General features: G+C 40.2%; 1 protein-coding gene across 2 annotated transcripts; it reads right to left on the bottom strand.

Annotated features, from left to right (window-relative positions):
* Positions 1-2,757: 2,757 nt before the first annotated feature.
* Positions 2,758-26,500, bottom strand: chrm4a (cholinergic receptor, muscarinic 4a). 2 transcript variants are annotated; one of them, XM_010899386.5, is made up of 2 exons: positions 26,158-26,500; positions 2,758-6,582 (listed from the first exon to the last, which is right to left on the bottom strand). In XM_010899386.5, exons 1-2 carry the CDS (start codon positions 26,210-26,212, stop codon positions 5,036-5,038), a joined length of 1,602 nt encoding a protein of 533 aa, XP_010897688.1. In that variant the 5' UTR covers positions 26,213-26,500; the 3' UTR covers positions 2,758-5,035. The 2 variants fall into 2 exon arrangements, with proteins under 2 accessions (XP_010897688.1, XP_034151571.1); XM_034295680.1 differs by lacking the exon at positions 26,158-26,500 and adding an exon at positions 7,364-7,467.

Here is a 26,500-nt window from a genome sequence, read left to right as displayed (position 1 = left end):
GGGTGAAATTACTGTCCGGTGTTCACCCTGTTGAACCTGGCCACCCTAACAATAGATCAGGGTTGCTGGTTGAGGAGCCTTATGGTCTGGGGGTAAAAGCTGTTTGTGATTCTGGAAGTGCATGTCCTGTCAGTGCTCCGGTCTCATCTACCAGACAGCAGCAGTGTGAACAGGCCATATGGTGCACCTGTAAAAGTTGGTAGGAGTTTTTGCAGAAAAGCCAAACTTCTTCTGTCTCCTCAGGAACTTTAGACACTTTTGGGCAGTTTTTACTGCCAAGTCGGCTTGCCTGGACCCTGTGATGTACACACCAAGGAACTCCAGCTCCATCGATGTGTATATGGGAGTGATCCCCCCTCTGCCGCTTCCTGAAGTCCACGATCATCTCCTTTGTCTTGCAGACATTTAAGAGAGAGGTTGTTGTCCTAGCACCATATAGCCAAGTCACTTACCTCCTCTCTTTATTCTGTCTCATCGTTGTTGGAGATGAAAACGTATGTCATCCGTAAACGTATGGATGATGTTGGAGCCGTGTTTGGCCACACGGCCATGCGTGAACAGGGAGTACAGGAGGGGGCTGAGTATGCAGCCCTGAGGGGCTCCAATGCTCAGGGTCGGTGCAGAGGAGGTGCGGTTGCCCATTCTCATCACCTGGGGTCTGCTTGTCAGGAAGTCCAGGATCCAGTTGCAAAGGGAGGTGTTAAGACCCAGGGTCCTGAGCTTAGGAACAAGCTTAGCGGGCATAATTGTGTTGAATGCAGAGCTGTAGTCCACGGGCAGCATCCTTATGTATGTGTTGCCCTTTTCCAGGTGGGAGAGGGCGTCGTGTACAGTCAGGGCGATGGGGTGGTCCAAATTGAAGGGGTCAAAGGTTTCATTAAGGGTGGAGCAAATGTGAGTTCTGACCAGCCGCTCAAAGCACTTCATGATGATGGAGATCAGTACTACAGGACTGTAGTCATTCAGGCTGGTGATGGAAGGTCACCAAAATGTCCTTTAACACTAGGTCACCAACACCAGTTCTTCTCCCATTGTTTCATACTGTTAACGTCATTATAGTTGCTCCATTTGTGTTCATGGTAGATTCACTTTTATTATTTGAATCTTCCTGTTTAAGGATTAGTGTTTTGCAAGTTCCTGACATTTCTGACAAGCTGTTGAGCTAAGTATCATTCGCATTCAATAATAATAATAATTCTTATTTTTACCAATACAGATTTTTTCTTCTTATCATATTTTTTGCATTAGACTTCTGGTCTGTTTGTTGGTTGTAGTAATATACGGAGTATGAACAGAGAGCTCTCTGCCATAATGACGTGAGTCAGCCTTGTGCACAAATGGATGTGAGAAACTAAAAGTGCATTTTGCAATCTCATCTGGGTGCTGAGGATGCGATGGGGCCAGTCTGCAGCACCCCTGCTTCCCATGTGGTCATCCATTGTATGCAATTCTTATAATAACTAAGGCTTTCATTTCACTATTAACAACAACTACATTTATATCAGAAATGTAATTCAGTTCTTTTCATTTCATATGACAATTGAAAATCAGGTCGTGATACTTGATTTCAATTAAATATATAATTTAACACCAAGTATATGACTCAATCATGAGAGACACTGGGCTGAAATGGCATTCATGGCAAAGTAGCAAGGCAGAAACCATTGCTGACTAACGAATACTAAGAAGTACCAAGAGCTCTGGAACGATGCTCTAAGGACAGGTGAGACAAACGTTCACTGTTTTGAAAACATAGGCCCAGATATGTCTAACGAAAACCAAACCCTCCACATAAAGCTTTCATAATTGGTCAAGCATGGTGGGGTGGCAGTTTCATGGTTTGGGGAGGCTTTGCTGCATCAGGACCTGGTCAACTTGCCTTTATTGAAGGAACCATGAATTTGCTTCACATCACAGAATTCCAAATTTCATGCCATCTGTCTGAGAGCTGAAGCACAGCTGGGTCTTGCGGCAAGAACATGATTTAACACACAAGCAAATCTACATCAGAATGTTTGAGAAACAAGATAGGTAACAAGATAGGTTTTGTAATAATGGCCTAATTAAATTCCAGACCTAAACCAATTCAGATGTGGTAGCAGGACCAGAAACGAGCAGTTCATGCTCGAAAACCCACAAATGTCACAGAGTTAAAGCAGTTCTGCATCGACGAGTGGGCTTGAATTAAACCCTAGCGCCTGTGAAAGACTGATCAATAACTACAGGAAGCATTTGTCATTGCTGTTAACAGTGGCGTAACCAGTATTGGAATCTAAGGGAAAGATTACACATTCACACAAAGGCATTGGGTGTTGCATAACATCCTTTAGTTAATTAATTAAATAATTATTAACATTGTGTTTTGTGTTCACTCAGCATCCCTTTTATCTATTATTAGGTTTTGGTTGAAGATCTGATAACATTTAGTGCCACAAAATCTGACTGGGGGCAAATACATTGTCACGCCACTGTACAAGCTCCTAAAACTCATCAAATCACTTAACGATTCATGGCATCTCTATCCTGAAACATTTCCAAATGTTAACTTACTGTAAATGACAAATTCTGGAACAAGTAAGGGCAAAGATTTTCAAAGGAAGTTTAAACCACTGTTCAATGCTATCCCCATGTTTCAGATTTCATTTAACTATAACGCCTGATAAAATGGTAGTGTAATGCAAAATAGATTCCATATATGTAAATGTTTTACCATTAATCAGAAGCATACAGTACCTGAAAATGAAGGTCAAATAATGATCCAATGGTGCAAGCTCTTTATTAAGTGTTAGAAACTGATACAATCCTCTGTACACTGTCTCTTGGATAGTTGGTTTATGACAGGAGTCATACAACAACAGGTGACCATAGTCATGTCTTATAGCCTCCCACTCACCCCTTCTTGGGTGGAAGCCCGCCTGTCGTGTTCAATTCTTTAATTTGATCAGGATTATTAATTAAGCTTTACCACCATACTAACCAGCTCCTTGTAATTCCAATATGTTTTTTAAAAGGTTGCACATCCAAAGCTGGTTGTTTTTCTTTAACAGGTTGCGCCCAAACAGACAATATAATTTTCACAACTAATCTATACTTTGGTCTCTGTATCCTTATCCTGGGGTCCTTTAAAAATGTGACCTCATGGACATGACATTGGCATGACAAAGGCTTGGGAGGTACAAACTAGATTTTACTCATTCTAATCCAACATGGAGAATAGCAGCAAAGCTACAAATATAAGGGACAGTCACCAATGGCATTTAAAACAACGAAACAACTGCTTTAATCGCTCTCCAAAATTCCTGACTTCACAGCATTTTAGAAATACACTATCTCTTGCATAAACATACAGTAATATATATATATATATTGTTTATATTCAATTTGTAAAAGTATTTGTAAATCACAAACATAATAAAAGAGAAGTACAAACATCCAGATATGAAATGCATGAGAGAAACTCCACTTTTCAGAGCATACTTTAAGCATACAATGGCCTTCTATTTACATATAATTTGGCAGGAGGTAAGATACAAAAAGATGTAATACTCTCACGGTAATTATCCCTATAGTATCCCTATAGACATGTTTTTTACTAGTACTTTCATTTGCATTGAAACCAAAATTTTAAAACACAATACTTCCATAATTGATGAAGCAGGCTAAGAATTAAAGCATTTGGCCGCATTTTCCCCTCATAATGTAACAATGACATACATTAGTTGGTTTAGAGCCAAACGCTGGTTGATAATGTATGCCATCGCCTAGTACAGACAGTCTGTTGATTCAAGATCACTTCTGAGTGGAATATAAACATCAATATTCTGGTTGTTCGATTGGGAGTGGGGATAGGAATGCTTACAGTACTTTCAGGGCTAACAACTTAATATGTGGTACAGGACTTGGACGTCTTGTTGTGTCTCCAACCACAAAGGATCTGTGTCATCTTTCCTCTCCACATTATATCATGGCCATATTGCTCTCCACATTATATCATGGCCATATTGCTCTCCACATTGTATCATGGCCACATTGCTCTCCACATTATATCATGGCCACATTGCTCTCCACATTATATCATGGCCACATTGCTCCCGACATTATATCATGGCCACATTGCTCTCCATATTATATCATGGCCACATTGCTCTCCACATTATATCATGGCCACATTGCTCTCCACATTATATCATGGCCACATTGCTCTCCACATTATATCATGGCCACATTGCTCTCCACATTATATCATGGCCACATTGCTCTCCACATTATATCATGGCCACATTGCTCTCCACATTATATCATGGCCACATTGCTCTCCACACTATATCATGGCCACATTGCTCTCCACATAATATTAGCACAATGATTCACTGGTCTGAGAGTGGATTTCCATTTCCATGAGGAGCTGAGAACTCTCTCAAGAAGGGAGAAGAGGAAACTAATAGTTTAATTAGACATTTCATGCTTGTCTCATTTTATACCGTTGTATAAAGGAAGATTTTGAAGCTTCCATTTCAATTTTTCTTTTGCCTTACACTCAGCCATTATGTAACACTGCCCTCACTGTCTCCGATTTTGGTGGCGGTATCTTTGAGAGGGAAGACTGAAGTCCTGGCCTGAGTCAAAAGACGTTCAGCTGTGCTTTCTGAAAACCGTCCCCACATTTCGGTGGATGCGAATTAGTCCTTGTCAGGCTTTGACATAAGGATCCAGGAGGCATCACCTTGGACATGTTACGACTACATAACTTGGGCCGATCCCAAATGATCTATCAGCCCCATCTCCACATTGTATTCATACCAATGATCTATCAGCCCCATCTCCACATTGTATTCATTCTGTATAATTTGGACATAGCTATGATGTTTCTATTACGTTTGCTAAGACATCTCAGAGGAGCGCTGGGTGTGATGTAACGCATAACTGAGCTGAACATGGAGGCTACGTCCTTTTCTTCAACTGTACCAGTCAGCCCTCTGGATGTTTTAGTAATATTACCCCTCAACCAGCCCTGCTACTGCCTGCATGTTCCAGCCTATCTTGTCCCAATGTTCTTGTACTGGCACATGAGAAGGTTTTTGAAAGTCTTCTTGAAGGTGGCATTGCAGAGGGCATAGCAGGCTGGGTTGATGGTGCTGTTGACATAGCACAACCAGTAGCCGATAGCCCAAACGGTGTCCGGGACACAGGAGTGACAAAAGGTGCTGATGAGCACCATGACATTGTAAGGGGTCCATGTGAGGATGAAGGCCAGCAGGATTGCGAAGATGGTTTTGGTCACCTTTTTTTCCCGGGCTGCCATCTGACGCTTCCTCTTCACCTGGCTGCGAGCGATGCTAGCGAACTTCCGTGCCACCTTCCGGGGACGGTTCACAGGGATACAGTGGCCTTCGCTGCCCTGGACCGGAGGCTGGATCTCAATGGCAGTGATACACTCGTCGCCAGTCTGCTTGGTTACAATCTTGATCTTAGACCATCTGGATGTGGGGTTGAGTTTGACGGGCGGCGGTGCTGGTGCTGGTGCTGGCGCTGGCGCAGGTGGAGGCACAGGATCGGGAGCAACGCCCCCGTCTGTATTGGCTTCACTGTTGGCCCTCTCCTTGGTATTTTTGGGGGCAATGCAGGCAGTGCTGGAGTCATTGGAACTGTCTTTCTCTTCTGGATTAACACTGCCGTCGGCCTTGGCGGAGACAACCGACTCGTCAATCTTGCCATTCTTCACGGCTTCACTAGCGCTGCCGGACTCCAGGCTGGGCTTCGGGGGCTGATTGTTGTTATTCTGTCTGCTGAGGATGTGACTCTTGAGTGGGTTAGGTATCTTCAGGCCCTTCTTCTTTTTCTCAACCTCTGGCTTCTGCTTGGACACACGACTGCGGCTGGCCAGAGAGATGTGGATGTAGAGTACCATCATGATGACCACGGGCAGGTAGAAGGCAGCGATGGCCGTGCCAAACGTAACGGCAGGGTTGGAGAGAAACTGGATGTAGCACTCTCCCGTTGGAACCGTGCGCTCTCCAACAATGAACTGCCAGAACAGGATCGCTGGGGCCCAAAGAATGAAGGAGAGAATCCATGCAGCTGCAATCATTAGCCCGGCCATTTTGGTGGTCCTTCTGGCTGGATAGGTCAGGGGCTTGGTGACACAGAAGTAGCGGTCAAAGCTGATAATCAGAAGGTTCATGACCGAAGCGTTGCTCACTACATAATCCAAGGCCAGCCACAAGTCACACGCTACAGGTCCCAGAGGCCAGTAGCCAACGATGATGTAGACAGTGTAGAGGTTCATGGAGAAAGCACCGATAATAAGGTCCGCACATGCCAGGCTAAACAGGAAGTAGTTGTTGACAGTCTGCAGATGCCGATTGACTTTAATGGAGAGCATAACCAGGATGTTGCCTGTTATAGTAACAAAACTAAGGGAGCCTGTCACTAGGGCAATGAAGACCATCTCCACGGCTTTGTAGGGACTCCCCATTGCCTCCTCCTCTGTCGCCACCGCCACCACACAGGACTCATTGGTGCCGGTATCATTACAGCTGAGGTTGGCTGAGAAGACATCACTGGAAGTGTTGCTCAAAGAGCCTGAAAAGGAAGCAAAAATAAAACCATTGTTATTTCAGGATGCTTTGCCCAAACATCCTGCTTTGTAACATCTTGGTCATGGCAACATGCACTTTGCCATAATTGTTTTATTTTTTTATTTTAAACGGTCTAAATGTCTGAAGATTAAATATATATCTAACTGTATTCCCACATATCCAAGAGAAGAATAGTCTGGTTGGGGGTTTGTTCTTGGCTGTGTTAAGGTTTTTTAATGCTACTGGGTATGTGCATAATTATTTGCATTCAAAATGGAATAACATAGGATATGTTCAAATAGCTGACAGCATAGTGAATATGGATGCCTAAGTTTCTTCAAAGATCCTGAACAACTGACCATGTAAAAGGTTTGGGACATTGGTCTACACAGCATTCATGGGGAGGTGGGAGGAGGTGTGAAGGGTTGTTCATATTGTTTTATCTCCTAACTAATACATTTTACAGCATGCTGCACAGCTGTCTTCATTCAATTAAGACATCATAGAGAATTACATTAAACACATACACATCAACTTATATTTCTGGTAACTTTAATTAACCCAAAGGTTAATTATTTAAATGCATGTTTGTTTAGTTATTTCCTGCTTGCATACTAATGGTAAAACACTAGATGGAAATCCACAAGCTGAACCTGTGATTTGACAATGGGTAAAATATGTGACTCAAATAACATAATTAACCCACAGTGTATTGAATTGCAATTAGAGATTTTTAATGGATATTTAAGCCAAGAATGGATCATCCACATGAAATATTCAAGTACCTTGGAAATAAAATATATTTCACAAGATTTCGTCATCATCTGCACAGCAGGCACAGCTCACCAATACACTGTGGAAATGCTCCGTTGTCAGCCAACTGTAAAGCTTTGTAATGCAAACAGAAAATTTGCAGTTGCACTGGCAAGAGACCTCAACTATAAAATATTAGTTGTAGGAGGAGATGCTGTTGAATATGAAAGTTGAGTCTGTCTTTTCTTCATCTTGGCACTGTAAAAGAAATATTATTTCAGTATTTTGTTTATAGTGTTGTTAATTTGGAAACCCAACTATACAAATGCATCAAATAATAATAATAATAAAACAATAGAACACAAAGTCTAAATGAATTCCAGGGCATTAGAACAACAAAAAAAAAAACACATCCAATTTATAAAGCGATTCAAATTATGTTGAACTTTAGCAAACTACTTGCCATAATCCACACAACATTAAGTAGGTATGTGTCAGAACATCATTAAAAACGCTTAAGTGTGAATCCATTGAAAGGCTGCCCTCTTTTGGCAAAGCAGTGTTTTGCCAGGGGACCGGGATCTTATCAGTGATGCCGACAGGTATTTCTGTTGGAATACAGGCTATTCAAGCCGTGATAAATGCTTGGTAATGTTGGTTATTTAGAACGTGTACATTGCACTGACCCCAAGAAAGCGGAATAGAGAACTTGGCATATTTGGTCCATAACCTGTTCAGTTCTCTATAACTGAGGAATCAAATGAAACCTCCTACGGTCATAACGTAGGTTTGTTCTTTTTCACAGTTCAGTCAACTTTGAAGTTAAAAATACCTCGGAGGAGATCAAACCAGTCTAAAATCCATATTTCGCAGTAGTGGGGTGGTGACTGAATAACCCATTCCGTTTGATTCTAGATAGACTGAGATATTGGCGGCTGACAAAATTTGCTCTTGGTTTCACACACTTGTGAAATGTAAGGGTTTCCTGCCTGTATTGTGAACATCAAGAAAACACAGTCCCCAAAAATCAAAAATGTAATGGAGATGTTATTAAATGGTGAACTAATGGCCACTCAGCCTGTTAAAGTGTATTGACACAACTTAAATGTATTGTAGAACAATGACTTGGGTTTTTTAGATGTGAATAAAGCACTCCACGTTGAGCCTAGTGATTACAGGATCAGATGTAAGGCTGTTCAGATGTAAAACGGGAATCTCTGGGGAGTAGCCTGTCCGTAATTACACAGACAACTTTTATGTACTTCAGTACTGGCCAATGAATTATGCAGAGAAATAGTTCCATACAATGGCTAGGTGATTCTTACAGCGCCAAATCTCCAAATTACTATCCCTGACTCTCGCACCGATCATCCATTTTGGGATGACTGTAATATGTAATATACAAATGTCTAGCTAGGGAACAGTTGATGTAGCCTACTTGAAAGCTACATAAAATCCACTCTTGAAAGCTCCTAATGCAAAGTGTTATAACATAGCTTGCAATCATACTGTGATTAGGTTTTTGGGCATTTGATGCTGCAGATAAAAGATTATATTTCATCAATACACATCAGTGACCCTGACAGGTTGTTTATAAAAGTGACTTTACATCAGTTTGTAAGAGTAAGATTGACCAAGTTGCTGTTCAATCAATATCAAGGAAATGTCTTCTGCAGTCCAGCAAACAGCCATGATTCTGAGCCAGACCTATTTTACGAATGTATAATTTGTGAAAATGATTACTTGAAACTGCTGTGAAATGCTTAATCTACAAACACAAGTTCTCTCCACACCGGTTTTTATTTGGAACAATAAAGATATTTTGTACAGGAACAAATCTTTATTCATGGAAAATTTGTTAATAATAATATTTTACAGGTGGGCCAGCTTTTCAATGCAGAGGGTGTACTGCTCAGTTATAGGGAATTCCTGTCTCTTTATAACATCCCTATTTCACCCAAAGAATATGCTGTATTGTTTGACGCTATTCCATCTGGAACACTCATGTTGTTTAAAGGCTTACCTAGACCATTTAGTTTTAAGTTGCCCTCTATTCTTTCAGTTGACACTCCAGTCAGGAAAATGTGTTTCTCTACCTCTCTTAAAAATAATATGCACCTTATTTCAAAAGGAAATTGTTTCTATTCCTTATGTTACTGCCTATTGGAATGTGTTTATTAATGGTGTGTGTTGGAGAAAAGTATGGCTTTTACCTCGAACTACTTACTTTTCAACAAGATCAAAGAAGTGTCCTTCAAAATTATACATACATTTTACCCTGCAAGTCATTATCCAAAAAACAAAAACAAACTACATTAACTCTAATTGTGCCTTCTGTGATGAGCTTCTAGAAACTGTCTTGCATTTATTTTGGTATTGTCCTCATGTAAAAAGGTTTTGGAAGGATATCTGTAGATTTGTAGTTGACCATATTCATGCAGATTTTATACTACTATGGGAGAATGTGCTGCTTGGCTTTCATGTTTATTCGAAAAATGAAAGAAAATGTGTTTTACCAGCTTAATCTGATCTTATTAATGGCCAAACATCATATTCACAAGATTACATTCTGTAAAAGAAAACCTCTATTCCTTGTTTTTTATAAAAATGTAGAACTGTATGTTGAAACCATTGTACCCTCTTTAAGAACGCTGTTAAAACAATTGATATTTGTGCTTTGTATAAGGTATCAAATTTTGTAAATCCTCATTGTTTCTTTTTGTTTTTTTGCGCTATTGTTCCTCACTGTATACTTTCTTCTTGACTGTATGTTTACTACTTATGTAATAATTTTTTAAAAATAGTAAGCAGTGCGCTTATCAATAATATATTTGGGGGTGGGGTGCTTGGTTTTCTACATTTGTTGGAGTGTTCTGAAGATAGCTGCTTTGCTCCCCTGGAGTCTAGCGGACAGTGGAGAATACACTGCTGATGTTGACCTGGATCACTCAGATGGGCTCTGTTCAGCTACTGGGTCTGTGCCAAGAAGATGGTCATGGGGGGAGTGGAACCGGAATTGAAAGGCTAGCTAGTCAGCTGTGAACGCCAGTAACATTTAAACCAGCGAGATCACTTGCTTTAAAACATGGAAGTAGAGTTACTGTGGATTGATGGTAGTGACGTGTTTTGTGTCTGTTGGACCGCTGGAAGGTGCCCGCATGTGAGTCAAACAAGTGGAGGAAGCCATTAGGTTATACTTAAAGGGATAGTTTGTCTAAACATCAAGAATTCACTTACCAAAAGTTAGACAGTCATTTTTTCAACCATCCATTATTCAGCTTTGTCCCCGGCTGTAATTAGCATTATTAGCATTGTCCAAATTCATGAATGGAAACTGTTGGTCCCACTACAGAATAGCTGCATTGCAAGCGGTAAACTACTCCAAAACACACAAAATTGTGGTAATGTTTAACTCAAAGAACATGAGGATGTTTTATTGCTTGAAACAAGTAGTACGTTTCGCAATATATTTGTTATTTCTTCCTGTGTTTACCGGTCAGTTTTGTTCACAATTGCATCAGTCTATTGATTCCAATGCTGCAGACCATGAATGACCCAGACCCTGAAGATGAACTCGTTCCAAGATGTGTGCTTGATCATCCAGATTTTGTCCCCCTGATAACTTTTAGGGTGCTGGAGTCTTTTTTTACAATCCAAAAATTTACTGGAAAGACGATCTAGGCCAGAGGGGCCAAGCTAGCAGATGGCCAGCTCTGAAAATAGTAAGTAGCTACATAACTTTAGCAACCAAGTGTATAAGGCACAGCTATTTATTTGGATAGCATATTCCAAACACAGTGCAATTAAGTGCTTTATATTTTTATGGTTGAAACTGTAAAACTATCTGGCATACAACAAACTACATTTAGCATCAAAATGTTTGTCCAACCTAGTAATACAAACACCTAGTTGTTAGTTAACCCCTTTCAAATTAATTTGCTGAGGATGTTTTAGAATGTCTCTTGTCGACAGTAGTTTATTTTTTCTATTGTCGAGTCCATGTCTACTTCTGATCAGATGATCTGTTTATAGGCAAAAGTGCTATTTTTCTGTTTTGATTCAAGCAATAATCTAGGTTGCTATACTTTGCTGGATGTATTTTGGCCAACTATGTTTCTAAGTTTCATAACATCATTGTACATCCAAAATGCATTATTTAGACCTGTTGTACATCAGACTAAAGATTATGCTTTTGCATCAGCTATAGTATGATGAGCAACATAATGGATTGTTGAAAAATTATTACTATATTCATTCCGGACTGAATTTTGGGATAAATATGATTTTTGGAGTTAAACTGTAAGATAAACTATCCCTTTAACTAATTTCCAGGTATTGGTAGTACAAACCCGATTCCAAAAAAGTTGGGACACTGTACAATTGTGAATAAAAACAGAATGCAATGATGTGGAAGTTTCAAATTTCAATATTTTATTCAGAATACAACATAGATGACATATCAAATGTTTAAACTGAGAAAATGTATCACTTTAAGGGAAGTTGATTTTACATTTTATGGCATCAACACATCTCAAAAAAGTTGGGACAAGGCCATGTTTACCACTGTGTGGCATCCCCTCTTCTTTTTATAACAGACTGCAAACGTCTGGGGACTGAGGAGACAAGTTGCTCAAGTTTATGAATAGGAATGTTGTCCCATTCTTGTCTAATACAGGTTTCTAGTTGCTCAGCTGTCTTAGGTCTTCTTTGTCGCATCTTCCTCTTTATGATGCGCCAAATGTTTTCTATGGGTGAAAGATTTGGACTGCAGGCTGGCCATTTCAGTACATGGATCCTTCTTTTATGCAGCCATGACATTGTAATTGATGCAGTATGTGGTCTGGCATTGTCATGTTGGAAAATGCAAGGTCTTCCCTGAAAGAGACAACATCTGGATGGGAGCATATGTTGTTCTAGAACTTGGATATAACTGTCAGCATTGATGGTGCCTTTCGAGATGTGTAGGCTGCCCATGCCACACACACTCATGCAACCCCATACCATCAGAGATGCAGGCTTCTGAACTGAGTGCTGATAACAATTTGGGTTGTCCTTGTCCTCTTTAGTCCGGATGACATGGCGTCATAGGCGCCGATACCGTGGGTGCTCCGGGGCTCGAGCACCCACGGAAAATAGCGAGCAGCCACGGAAAATAGCGAGCACCCACGAAAATACCGAGCACGAGCACCCACGTGTGCCAGACCGCCAGTAGGCTACATTCATTTAAAATTAAACTTGCCGTTGGTGATATGTAAAGCGTCTGTCACACTGTGATTGGTTATGTCGATATTAGTGACAGCGACATAACCAGTCGCCTGCTCCGGGTGCTCCCTATCCACCAATCACAGCGTTTCTCAGATGAAAAAATGCCACTATCAAAAACTCGTAGCAGAAATTAAGGAGAAACTCCCAGAAACTATGTGTCGTTTTTTTTAATCGATATTTAGATAACAGCGCAAAACATTAATTTCCCACGAACTGATCGCGGTTAGGCCTACGTGTCAGATAAACTTTTCATCTCCAATCCTGTATTTGTGATAAGTGGTACATTTTGAAAGATCTACTTTGCGGCTTTATTAATAAGTAAATGAATAGGTGTGCGTAGTGCGTTTATATCTGTATATATAGGTGTATATATAGGTATATATAGGTGTGTATATATAGGTATATATAGGTGTGTGTGTATATATATATATATATATATATATAAATGGCGTGCGCCTATGAGCACCCACGGAGGAAAACATAAATCGGCGCCTATGCATGGCGTCCCAGTTTTCGAAAATGAACTTCAAATTTTGATTTGTCTGACCACAGAACACTTTTCCACTTTGCCACAGTCCATTTTAAATGATCATTGGCCCAGAGAAAACTCCTGCACTTCTGGAACCTGTTTAGATACAGCTTCTTTTTTGACCTATAGAGTTTTAGCTGTCAACGGCGAATGGCACGATGGATTGTGTTCACCGACAATGTTTTGTGGAAGTATTCCTGAGCCCATGTTGTGATTTCCATTACAATATCATTCCTGTATGTGATGCAGTGCCGTCTGAGGGCCCGAAGATCACGGGCATCCAGTATGGTTTTCCGGCCTTGACCCTTACGCACAGAGATCGTTCCAGATTCTCTCAAACTTTGGATGATATTATGCACTGTAGATGATGATAACTTCAAACTCTTTGCAATTTTTCTCTGAGAAACTCCTTTCTGATATTGCTCCAATATTTTTCGCCACAGCATTGGGGGAATTGGTGATCCTCTGCCCATCTTGACTTCTGAGAGACACTGCCACTCTGAGAGGCTCTTTTTATACCCAATCATGTTGCCAATTGACATAATAAGTTGCAAATTGGTCCTCCAACTGTTTCTTATCTGTACATTTAACTTTTCCGGCCTTTTACTGCTACCTGTCCCAACTTTTTTGGAATGTGTAGCTCTCATGAAATCCTAAATGAGCCAATATTTGGCATGACATTACAAAATGTCTCACTTTCAACATGTTATCTATATTCAATTGTGAATTAAATATGAGTTTGAGATTTGTAAATTATTCCATTCCTTTTTTACTCACAATTTGTACAGTGTCCCAACTTCTTTGGAATCGGGTTTGTACATAGTATATTTTCAATCCCAAAACCTGCCTCTTAGGATTTACCATATGCATGTGTAAATGTAATACACAAGTAGCCTATAAGGCATTATGAAATTGCTAACAAATTATAAATTTTTAAATTGATGATGCTATTAATGTACATACACTACCTTTCAAACGTTTGGGGTCACTTAGAAATGTCCTTGTTTTCAATGAAAACAGCATCTTTTAAATAGGGTTGCACGATATTGGAAATAACTGCCATTGCGATATTTTGTTTTTCTGCGATATATATTGCGATATGAAAAAATACAGGATGTCTTCAGAAAGAGCTTTGGCTATCAACCTGACAGTATGTATCTTTCATTCTTCCCCAGCCCCATCCTCTACAATTCAAATTTATGAAACTCATGAAAATTTTTATATTTCAGAACAGGTTGCTAGGTAATAATATGTAATAGTATAGCAATAACAACAGTAGTAAAATAGAATGCGCAAGATGCAGTCTGTGGGCAAAGCACTGCAATCTGGTACACTTGTTCAGGTGCGGCATTCACCATGTTCGCGGCATTTTTCTGTTGTAATACAGACTAGACGACTCTCATCTAGGCCCCAATCAGCTAAAGCTTCTCTCATCCCTGCTGCGATCTCGACAAAGTACCTGTTTTTGGTCAACAACATCCTATCTGTAGCTGAAATATTTCCATGTAATTGACAAGGCTTTTCTTTTTGCAACCAAATTCTCAATTTCAGACTTTTTTTGTCTGTTCCTCACTCATCATTTCGTCATGTGCAAGTAGAGCCTACATCTCAACTAAGTGCAGCAACAAACCGTGTTTAAAATAATAATGAACTTTGTATCCAATAACCCATAAATCAGAGTAAATTACCTTATATTAGACAGATATAATGCTGGTTTTCCATTAAAAAAAAAAAAAGAATATTCTGCGATGTGACTATTGCGTGGCAATGTTGATGCTGAAACGATATATCGTGCAGCCCTACTTCTAAAGATGATGCACAAGAAAGCCCATAAACAGTTTGATGAAGACAAGCAGACTAAGGACATGGATTACTGGAACCATGTCCTGAGGTCTGATGAGACCAAGATAAACTTTTTTGGTTCAGATGGTGTCAAGCCTGTGTGGCGGCAACCAGGTGAGGAGTACAAAGACAAGTGTGTCTTGCCTACAGTATGGTGTTGGGAGTGTCATGGTCTGGGGCTGCATGAGTGCTGCCGGCACTGGGGAGCTACAGTTCATTGAGGGAACCATGAATGCCAACATGTACTGTGACATACTGAAGCAGAGCATGATCCCCTCCCTTCAGAGACTGGGCTGCAGAGCAATATTCCAACATGATGACAACCCCAAACACACCTCCAAGACGACCACTGCCTTGCTAAAGAAGCTGAGGGTAAATGTGATGGACTGGCCAAGCATGTCTCCCAACCTAAAGCCTATTGAGCATCTGTGGGGCATCCTGGAAGGTGGAGGAGTGCAAGGTCTCTAACATCCACAAGCTCCAAGATGTTGTCATGGAGGAGTGGAAGAGGACCCCAGTGGCAACCTGTGAAGCTCTGGGGAACTCCTTGCCCAAGAGGGTTAAGGCAGTGCTGGACAATGATGGTGGCCACACAAAATATTGACACTTTGAGCCCAATTTTGACTTTTTAACTTTTGGGGTGTACTCATTTTTCTTGCCAGCGGTTTAGACATTAATGGCTGTGTGTTGTGTTATTTTGAGGGGACAGCAAATGTACACTGTTATACAAGCTGTACACTCACTACTTTACATTGGCATTTCTTCAGTGTTGTCACATGAACAGATATAATCAAATATTTACAAAAATGTGAGGGGTGTGCTCACTTTTGTGAGATATGTATGTAGCTAGGTATTCTATTAAAAATCTGCCATTTTCTTTCAAAAACAAAGACATTTCTAAGTGACCCCAAACTTTTGAACTGTAGTGTAGATTATATTTATCTACCATGAATATTAGCCATATGAAACAACATATAGTTCCACAGCTTAGGGCTGTGTACAGGCACTCTGTGCTGCATTCTGCTCAAGAACAGCCCTTTGCCCGGGTCCATTGGCCATACAGTGTGCCACAGTTTAAGTATATCATGGGAAAATGTATATATCATGGTGTTTTAGTATTTCATGAATTGTACATGCTTCTGACATGGCTTTTAACTATCTTCCTTATGAACAAATGTCAGCGTATTAGTAATTTTCTATGAACAAATTATAGTGTCTCTCAATTATCCATGATCATTTCAGTCATTATCTAAAAAGGACATATTAAAGTACAAGTAAAATCAGCAACAGAGCAGTTAATGTAAAAGCATACACTTCCTTTATTCTCATTAGAAAAATAATTAAACAAGAATATATTTTTTGCTTTTGCAAAAAATATCTGGACTGTGACCGTTCCAGAGCCACAGAGACTGATTTTCTTATGTCACTTGCCAAAGCCAAACAGCAGGGTGCCACAAACAGCAGATGCTCCTGACAAATACGTTCATTCATTAGTCAGGAGTAGGAAGCATGAAAAAAAATAAACTCCTAGCTAAAGATCCACCAAGGGACAATGTACTCTGAGAAAGGCAGGTTTGACTCTCGAAGAGATGCTATGTTTATTATTCCTACATGCAAAGGCGTAGGAGCCCGAGCGACAGGATTGAGGGGACATGTCCCCCTCAATAATGTTTTCTTGCGTAATACTTTTATTTAGAAAAAAGTGACATGTTGGAACTTGTCAAGTCCCCATCGCCATCGAATCCAACATTCTCATTCATTCTTCCATGATGAGCAGTGAGTATGGCTGTGTGTGTAGGCTGGCTAAGTGGATTACTGTAGCTATATGGGTTTTTTTTCGCAGTAAGTACAATGTGTATTTACATCATTACATTTTCATAGCTATAGAACAAAAGAACATTTGGGCAAAACATTTTTTTTGACATAGTTAGCTTGCTAGCTTTATATCTAACAAACGTTACTGTAGTTTAATAAGTAGTTCCTATGGCTGTGTGAAAAATTGATACAGTAGTGAATGCTTTTAAAGAAAGGCCTGCTAAAATGATTAGCAAAATCTCTGTCTTAGTCTTCACCAGAGTAGCTAACAAAGTATCTAACAAAGTAAAGGATACAAAAAAAAAACACAGGTAACCTCAGGAGAAATACAGGCTGCTCTGGAAAAAGACAGTGAGCTTATTTCAAGGAGCACAATACAACAATACTTGAACAAAAATGTGCTACATGGTCCAGTTGCCAGAAAGAAGCCTTTACTGCGCCAATGCCACAAAAAAGCCTTGTTACAATATGCCCTACAACACCTTGACATGCTTCACAGCTTCTGGCACACTGTAATTTGTAATGACGAGACCGAAATTTGTGGTCACAACTATAAGAGCTATGTTTGGAGAGGGGTCAACAAGGCCTATAGTGACTAGAGTACCAACCCCACTGTGAAGCATGGTGGTGGCTCACTGATGTTTTGGAGGTGTGTGAGCTCTAAAGGCACCGGGAATCTTGTGAAAAATGATGGCAAGATGAATGCAGCATATTATCAGAAAATACTGGCAGACAATTTGCATTCTTCTGCACGTTAAAGCTGCGCATGGGACACTCTTGGACTTTCCAGCATGACATTGACCGTAAGTACAAGGCCAACCCTTCAGTGGTTACAGCAGAAAAAGGGTGAAGGTTCTGGAGTGGCCATCACAGTCTCCTGAGCTTAATATCATCGAGCCGCTCTGGGGAGATCTCACAATTGCAGTTCATGCAAGACGACCAAAAACTTTGCATGACCTGGAGGCATATTGCCAAGACGAATGGGCAGCTATACCACCTGCAAGAATTCGGGACTCATAGACAACTATTACAAAAGACTGCACGCTGTCACTGATGCTAAAGGGGAAAATACACAGTATTAAGAACTAACAGTATGCAGACTTTTGAACGGGGCACTTAATTTTTTTCTATTTGTTGACATGTTTTGTTATATGATTGCGCCATTCTGTTATGACCTACAGTTGAATGTGAATCCCATAAGAAGTAAAAGACATGCATTTTGCCTGCTCACTCATGTTTCCTTTACAAATGGTACATATATTACCAATTCTCCAAGGGTATGCAAACTTTTGAGCACAACTGTAAGTAGCTTAGATTCTTGGTAACAATCTCCACACCACAGCTGTCAATCTTATTCCTTCAGTTTAGATGTTTTGAATCATCAATACATAGCTATGGGTCCTAAAACCGTGTTCAATATTTTAATTTTTTATTATTATTTGGTTTATGCTATGTTTGATCATGACAGGAAAGTGATAGACAGGAACAAACAGGCAAGGAGGGAGAGGACACAAACGATAAGTTTGTAAATGATTGATAAGTGCCATGCCATAGGCTGTGGATCTGTCATCATATAAATCAATCAGAGTCACAGAATAGGATCTCTGATAAAAGGACACCATCTGAATTTTGGGGTGTGCTGTATGTGTTTACTTTATGAAGGAGAGAGACATTATAACAATAACCCTGGTCAGAAAGGCAGGCAGAGCATGGGAGAGAGAGAGGCCACAAACCAACAGGGAAGATAGTTAGAAGTATTCAAGGCAGTCTATAGGAACAGTTTGGAAAACTTAAAGCTGGAATAACATGCCTGACTGAGATGTTACCAACATCATTGTAGTATTAGTCATTTTAAAAATGCACCTATCAGTCCTATCAGAAAACATAGACCTACATATTAAATAGACATTTGGGTGTGATACATTAACATTCACACTGTAGTCAAATGTGTCCCCCCAATATCAGAGTCACTCCTACGCCCTTGCCTGCATGTATGGTATTCGGTGGCCTATGTCTTCGAAGTGCATTGAACAATGTTCAAACAGGACTAGAATCTATAATGCAAATTTTGATTACTCCATATTTTGCACCTGACTTAATTTTATGAAACATTTCAGAGTGAGCAGTAAACAGAGAGCCACCCACTAAAAATCCAGAAAAACTCATAAACCAAAATAAATGTGAGGTATACATAAAAGACACAATATATGCCCAAGATTGATATGAATTGTAAGCATTTGTTGTTTCCTTAGGAATCCGTTGTAGTCACAACATTTATCCATCTCAACATATACAGCAATTAAATTAACTGGCCATTGCTTGTGGATTATAATATAGATTAAATCGTTTTCTTTCCAAACAGTGGTAATAAAAATGATATTTTCTTTATAGGAATGCTGTGGGAAAAAACTAACCAAAAGGATACCGTGGAAGTTACCAGTCCTGAAAATAAATATTTACATGAACAAACCACTGATTGGACAGCACAATCAGTGGTTTGTTCATCTCTAGATCTGAATGACCAGCTCAAAGTCTTCAGGATGATGTCATCCGTCCAATTATTTTTCAAAATTATTCTTAAGTTTCATTTATGCGGTTTATGGTATATTTAAAAAAAAAATGTAAGCTTCCAATTTATACTTTGGCCCCAAATATCAGTCAACATATTTTGATGACAGAATATTAACTGTCAAAAGTGAAGTTTTAACTGGGCTGTTACTTGTAATGCTGGGAGTGCTTTAGCTCAGGGCATGTGAATCAAATTATGCTCTCAGACCATTGGCCTTTTTAACATATGAGACGGCACGGGGACTGCCTCTTTATCCCTTTTGTCTAAGGGGATGTTTTGGATTGATAGAAAGAAACTCTGAGCTCTAAACATGAAGGAGAGTCAATAATAAGTCTAAATATAGTCTGTGGAGCTCTGTGAATCCCCCTTATGGATGCTCATGGGATTCTGTTCAGTGCTGCAATCTGCTTGATGTGCTACATGTTCTCCTCATTACCCAGGCCTCCATGCAGTGTCATCTTGTAACTACCTGCTGAGGCACATCACTGGGCTCTACTGGGCTGTCGGGAAAGGAACATATACCCTGTCTTGTTAAAGTAAATGTCCCTGTATAATGACTGTCAAACAATGCTACTGTATTTATCAAATAAACATATATTTAAGTGTCCTTTGCCTTGAATACACTACTGGGAATACACTACTGTCTGAGGTCAGGTAGACAATTGAAATCTAGGACATATGACAAGGAAGTCATTTATGTAAAAAGACCCCTGTTTCCTGTCAGCATGTTTTAGTTAGCTTATGGTCTGGAGCCGCTGTGGGAAGTTACTTGAAACAACAACGCATTATTAAATCTGAGCTTCAGTGTAATGTCAGTACTGTCTTTGATGCTATAAATAGAGGATATGGCTAGTGCAGGTATTGTGCACTGTTGATAGGCCACTGCTGTCAGGATGGGCCCCATTACAATAAGAGTCTTGCTTTCATCCATTAAGATTTATATAATCAAATTTCCCATTGGAGCAGCATCATGAATAGAGAGGCCCTACTATTAAATTGCAATGGATCGACATGAACCTCATACTAGTTTAGCTTTGAAGTCCAAGATAAAATATACATATAAGAGAGAGAGAGAGGAAGAGAGTGAAAGCACAATATATACATATTGCAGTACATTGACTTACCATGAAATTGTGTAATCCTTCCTACCCATTGATTTTAAAACAATCAGTATTATTAAGGGAACCCAATATTATCTTATTCAACTACTGCATTCAATATATTAATCAATAATAACACAGTTCAACACTGACCACTGCCAATTAGTCCTACCATTCCCTAAATTCACAATGTTTCCCAGCACGGAATCATTGCATTGTTTCATTAATACCACCAACACCACCATTGTGAATTGTTCACACCCACCAGCATCACCATTGTGCAAACCCACCATCCATACCATGCTTGATTGAAATTTCAGCTACTGATCACAATCAAACACAATCACCAACCAAAATCCTTCCCCTTTTATGGTCTTTTACAATCTTTTCTAAAAGAGGCTTTAAATGTAACCCTTCCAATCTGGAGAGATGTGGGTAGCTCCTACAGGAAGTGTATTGTGAACAGATATAACTGATGTTCAGGACTGGAATGACCAACAATGTGGTTTATGGTCAGGTGAGCTGACCACTAGTCCAGCTGCAGCTCCTGCATTTAATATTGGATGCCAACTGCCTGGACCAGCAGATACAACATGATCACCACTATATCACAAAGGCAAATGTATACTGTGTTGGTGAAAGGACGTGTCATCAACATTACATGGATTGTAACTACTTTTAAATGGACTTACATCCACAGTTTCAAATTTTACCTCATTAAATCATCCAGTCAATAAAGTGATGGTGATAAGGTCAAAATAGGCATTTGGCGATTGGTGGAATAAAATCAATCAATCAATCAAATGTATTTATAAAGCCCTTTTTACAACAGCAGTTGTCACAAAGTGCTTTACAGAGACACCCGGCCTTAAACCCCAAGGAGCAAACAACAGTAGTGTTGAATTTCAGTGGCTAGGAAAAACTCCCTAAGAAGGTCGAATTTTAGGAAGAAACCTAGAGAGGACCCAGGCTCAGAGGGGTGACCAGTCCTCTTCTGGCTGTGCCGGGTGAGATATTAAGAGTCCAATTGGAATAATAAATACATTTCTCTGGGCTAAATCCAGAGTGTATTTGATTTTAGACTAGGTCAAAAGTATGACCAGGTGGACAAGGACAGGGACAGCAACGGGCCTCCCAAACCAGGTACTCTGCATGTGTGGACCAGGACCTCATCTCCTCCTAAACTTTTTAACTGGAGGAGACTGAAAAAAAAAGTTAGTAGTGCATTCCTCATATCCCCCAGCACAATAATATAGCAGCCTAACACCTTGGAACTGAGACGGGGGGTTCCGGTGACACTGTGGCCCTACCCGGGGGAGGCCCCGGACAGGGCCCAACAGGCAGAAAATCAATCCACCCACATAAAATCCATCTAGACTATTTCTAAATCCTGACAGTCAAGCTGTTCCCACAGACCAAAATGTTTTGTATTGTTATGTATTTTCCAATAACTTACCAATGCATGTTAGGTAAATGCCTTTTAAAATATATTAATAAACTGGTTTTGCTCCTGAAATCATAATATACAGGGTTAGATATGCATTGTATGCAAATATCAAATGATTTAGTTAGATTGAATTAACCGAATATTGTATACAATATTTGAGAAGAATATATTTGTGTGTGTATATATATATATATATATATATATATATACACTCACCTAAAGGATTATTAGGAACACCATTTGACCCCCTTTCGCCTTCAGAACTGCCTTAATTCTACGTGGCATTGATTCAACAAGGTGCTGAAAGCATTCTTTAGAATTGTTGGCCCATATTGATAGGATAGCATCTTGCAGTTGATGGAGATTTGTGGGATGCACATCCAGGGCACGAACCTCCCGTTTCACCACATCCCAAAGATGCTCTATTGGGTTGAGATCTGGTGACTGTGGGGGCCATTTCAGTACAGTGAACTCATTGTCATGTTCAAGAAACCAATTTGAAATGATTCGAGCTTTGTGACATGGTGCATTATCTTGTGGTCATAAAGGGATGGACATGGTCAGAAACAATGCTCAGGTAGGCCGTGGCATTTAAACAATGCCCAATTGGCACTAAGGGGCCTAAAGTGTGCCAAGAAAACATCCCCCACACCATTACACCACCACCACCAGCCTGCACAGTAGTAACAAGGCATGATGGATCCATGTTCTCATTCTGTTTACGCCAAATTCTGACTGTACCATCTGAATGTCTCAACAGAAATCGAGACTCATCAGACCAGGCAACATTCTTCCAGTCTTCAACTGTCCAATTTTGGTGAGCTCGTGCAAATTGTAGCCTCTTTTTCCTATTAGTAGTGGAGATGAGTGGTACCCGGTGGGGTCTTCTGCTGTTGTAGCCCATCCGCCTCAAGGTTGTGCGTGTTATGGCTTCACAAATGCTTTGCTGCATACCTCGGTTGTAACGAGTGGTCAAAGTTGCTCTTCTATCAGCTTGAATCAGTCTGCCCATTCTCCTCTGACCTCTAGCATCAACAAGGCATTTTTGCCCACAGGACTGACGCATACAGGATGTTTTTCCCTTTTCACACCATTCTTTGTAAACCCTAGAAATGGTTGTGCGTGAAAATCCCAGTAACTGAGCAGATTGTAAAATACTCAGACCGGCCCGTCTGGCACCAACAACCATGCCACGCTCAAAATTGCTTAAATCACCTTTCTTTCCCATTCTGACATTCAGTTTGGAGTTCAGGAGATTGTCTTGACCAGGACCACACCCCTAAATGCATTGAAGCAACTGCCATGTGATTGGTTGATTAGATAATTGCATTAATGAGAAATTGAACAGGTGTTCCTAATAATCCTTTAGGTGAGTGTATATATGTGTGTATATACATTACCAGTCAAACGTGTGGACACACCTACTCAAGTGTATTTCATGGGTATTTCTACTATTATTATGCAAAATAAAAAAAATATGAAATAACACATGGAATTATGTAGTAACCAAAAAAGAGTTAGACAAATTAAAATACATTTAGATTTTAGATTCTTCAAAGTAGCCACCCTTTACCTTGCTCTTGACATTCAACCAGCATTTCACATAAAAGGTGTGCCATATTTGAAGTACATTTGTTGAATTTCTTTCCTTCTTAATGCATTTGAACCAATCAGCTCTGTTGTGAAAAGACAGGGTAGATATACAGAGACCATCATTATGTCTCTACTGTAGTAGTCCATATTATTATGACAAGGACAGCTCAGAATGAGTAGGTCTTTCAAAACTTTTGACTGCTAATGTAGATACACACACACACACACAAATGTATATATTCCGAACTGGTAAAAGTTTAAATAGTCCAGTCCGAATAGTATAGAATAACTAAACATAACAGTCCAAGCCACAGTGGATGATGGGAGAGCGTTGAAGTAAAGCGGATAAATTGCCACTTGATTTTCCACATGTGGAGACTACAGTCTCATGAAGTCTAAACCCTGAGAAAGATGATCCTCCCTCCCTGAGTCAGAGCTGACTGAATTCTGGAAGCTTAAGAATCTGTAGAGGGCATGCAATGTGCCCTCCAGAGCCTAGGCATTGCTCTACGCCCTGGCCCGCGGCTACCTCATCCGGCTTAGTCTGTGCCAGTCTGTGCCAGTGCGAAAAACATCTGTGCCCGCCGTTGGCACAAAACAGTGCTGCAGCAGCACCAGTCATAAAACTGGGTTACGAAGCAGACAAGAGGGAGGGACATATTGGTTTATTATGGGGGTTGGGTTTAGCATATGACCCATTTAATGGATGATTATATTATATATTTTTTTATATTATTATATATTATATTTATCTACACTGCAGTCTCTCCCTGACTGAAGAAACTGGATGGATGGAGTTCGTTTTGGGCTGAGTGAATTTCCCTACTGTAACCATCCTTAAGGGGTTCAACACAGGTTGACAATCTACATGCAACATTGCTGCCAATCTTTCCCACCTGAGGGCGTCACTCACGACAGGGTGCATGGTAGGTGGACAGACAAAAGAACGTCAGCACAGCTCTCTCTGAGCCTGATGCTCAATTAAGAAAACCTCTCTCTAACTGATAAGTCTAGTTTGAAGGGCAACGGCTTTCCGGACATCATCCACTGTCTTTCTTCTGCAGTTCATTACTGACCAGTTAGTTGCCCATCCTGCGAATCATGCCAAGCACAACAATCACAGCCAAAACAGGGAAAGGATTTTAACTCAGCCCAACTAAAAAACCCAAGCGCCCACCAGTCCTCGGTGGAAGTCGCTAGATAGAGGCATGAGCAGGATTGCAGCCGTCCCAGCTGTGAGATGTTTAATGAGCTCTGGGTGTCTGTGTGCTGCCGCCACTGATGAGACAGTTGAGACACTCATGTCCAATTGGCTGCAGGGAAAGCTTTGCATCTCAATGAGGTTCAGGCAATTCCCTGCACCAGATCCCACCATTGGGATATTTGAAACACTAAGTCAGTTTTCCCAGAGACACCCAGCTGTTGGTATTGAAGGATGGAAAGATGGGGGAAATGTCTTTGTGCCAATGGCAGGTGCAGCATGAGTAGGAGACTGGGGGATCTATACGGTGATGCAGTTGTGCACGGTTTACAGTGAGGTCCAAGCAGTGACACATTTTGTGTTGTTTAAGTTCTTTACTCCACTCCATCTGATGAAATTAAAACATGATTCTAGGTTTGAGCCTTGACTGCGCCACTAGCTGACGAATGGCTGGAAAGCCCCATGGGTGATACCAATTGGCCAGCATTACCCAGTAATGGGGAGTCATGGTCACCAGGGATTTCCTGGCCTCATTGTGCTCTAGCGACTCTCTCAGGTGGCTCCGGTGCCTGCAAAGCTAACTCAGGTTGATAAGTAAATGCGTGCAAGTTGCCACATTACAAAAAAATCTGAATGCTTTGCACAAACATGGAAATTGTGTTATATCATTTTGGAACAACATTTATTGATAATAATAATATGACCCGTTTCTAAACATTTCTACATGAAACTGGATAATCCCAAATGAATCGTGATTAGTGATGATTGAGAAAGTTTGAGTCAAAAATATCAAATCCCCTCACTAAGCATGCTAACCTCTCACTATTACAACGGGGATGTTAGGAATATTTTCAATTATTTATTTGTTTGTTGTTAAATTTTTGTTCTCGAACCTTTTATTCACAACCTTAAACCAGCGTGGCAGCAACATCTGGAAAATATATAAAATAATGTATTTTCAACATCTTTTTCTTACTAGACTGATGAAAGCAAGGTAATGCAACATGTTAAAAATTCAACTTTTTGTTTGTATTTCTGCACAGACCAATTTTCTCTTGTGTCAAAAGGCTGTATAGTTAGATATCACAGCCTAACCAAATTGATCAAACGCAGAAATGATGTTTTTTGTCACACATTTTGAAAATCATAAGCGGTGAAACACTCATATCTTTAATGAATGTTTATAGTTAATAAGTCGTGCAAGCTTTGATGTAGTTAGCATACACATGATCTGGGGATTGGATTCCGTTTTCTTACGAGGAGTAATACAAATAGCTGAAATCCTTTGGGATTCAAGTAGGCTAGAATGTTCATGATACTGGAAGTCCGGCGCAAGTGATTTACACAGCCTTAATTTCATAAAGTGGATACATTGTCATCTGTAGCCTACTATTATGTTTGAATGTTTGAATGTTTGTCTCGTCTTTCACATTTGGAAAAGTGCATTATAAATATTATAACTTACTGTTAAAGTTCCAGGGCGCCAGCCCTCCAGCTCCAGTGCTGTTAGTGGGATTCATGTTGCATTTTTAGATGGCGCTCAACCAGGCAAAATCCTTCTAAATTTTACTCGGAGAAGTTTTTCCTGAAGGTAAGAGAAGACGATGTCCTCATTTTGTGCGATATCCTAATCATTCGCACATACTGGATCATATCATGTCTTTTCATGTCAAAATGTCTTTCGGCAGATACAAACGCCTTGATAAGGAGAGGACCATTCCGAGTGACTAGTAACCGAAACGCCCTGAGCTGAGGTGTACAAGTCTCTCTCGAATGGAGCAGTTCCGACTCCGCCAGATGTGCCCTCA

The sequence above is a fragment of the Esox lucius genome, chromosome 2 (assembly GCF_011004845.1).
Source record: "Esox lucius isolate fEsoLuc1 chromosome 2, fEsoLuc1.pri, whole genome shotgun sequence".
In the NCBI taxonomy this organism is placed as follows: domain Eukaryota; kingdom Metazoa; phylum Chordata; class Actinopteri; order Esociformes; family Esocidae; genus Esox; species Esox lucius.
The sequence above is the reverse complement of the archived record's forward strand: the minus strand, read 5'-3'. Positions and strand labels throughout refer to the sequence as shown.

Bases quoted from the DNA above. Each gene is read 5' to 3' on its own strand.
- chrm4a (XM_010899386.5), bottom strand. From the start codon at position 26,212: ATGAATCCCACTAACAGCACTGGAGCTGGAGGGCTGGCGCCCTGGAAC. The intron at 6,583-26,157 runs GTAAGTTATAAT...CTTCCTTTTCAG, and splicing joins GGCGCCCTGGAACTTTAACA to GCTCTTTGAGCAACACTTCC.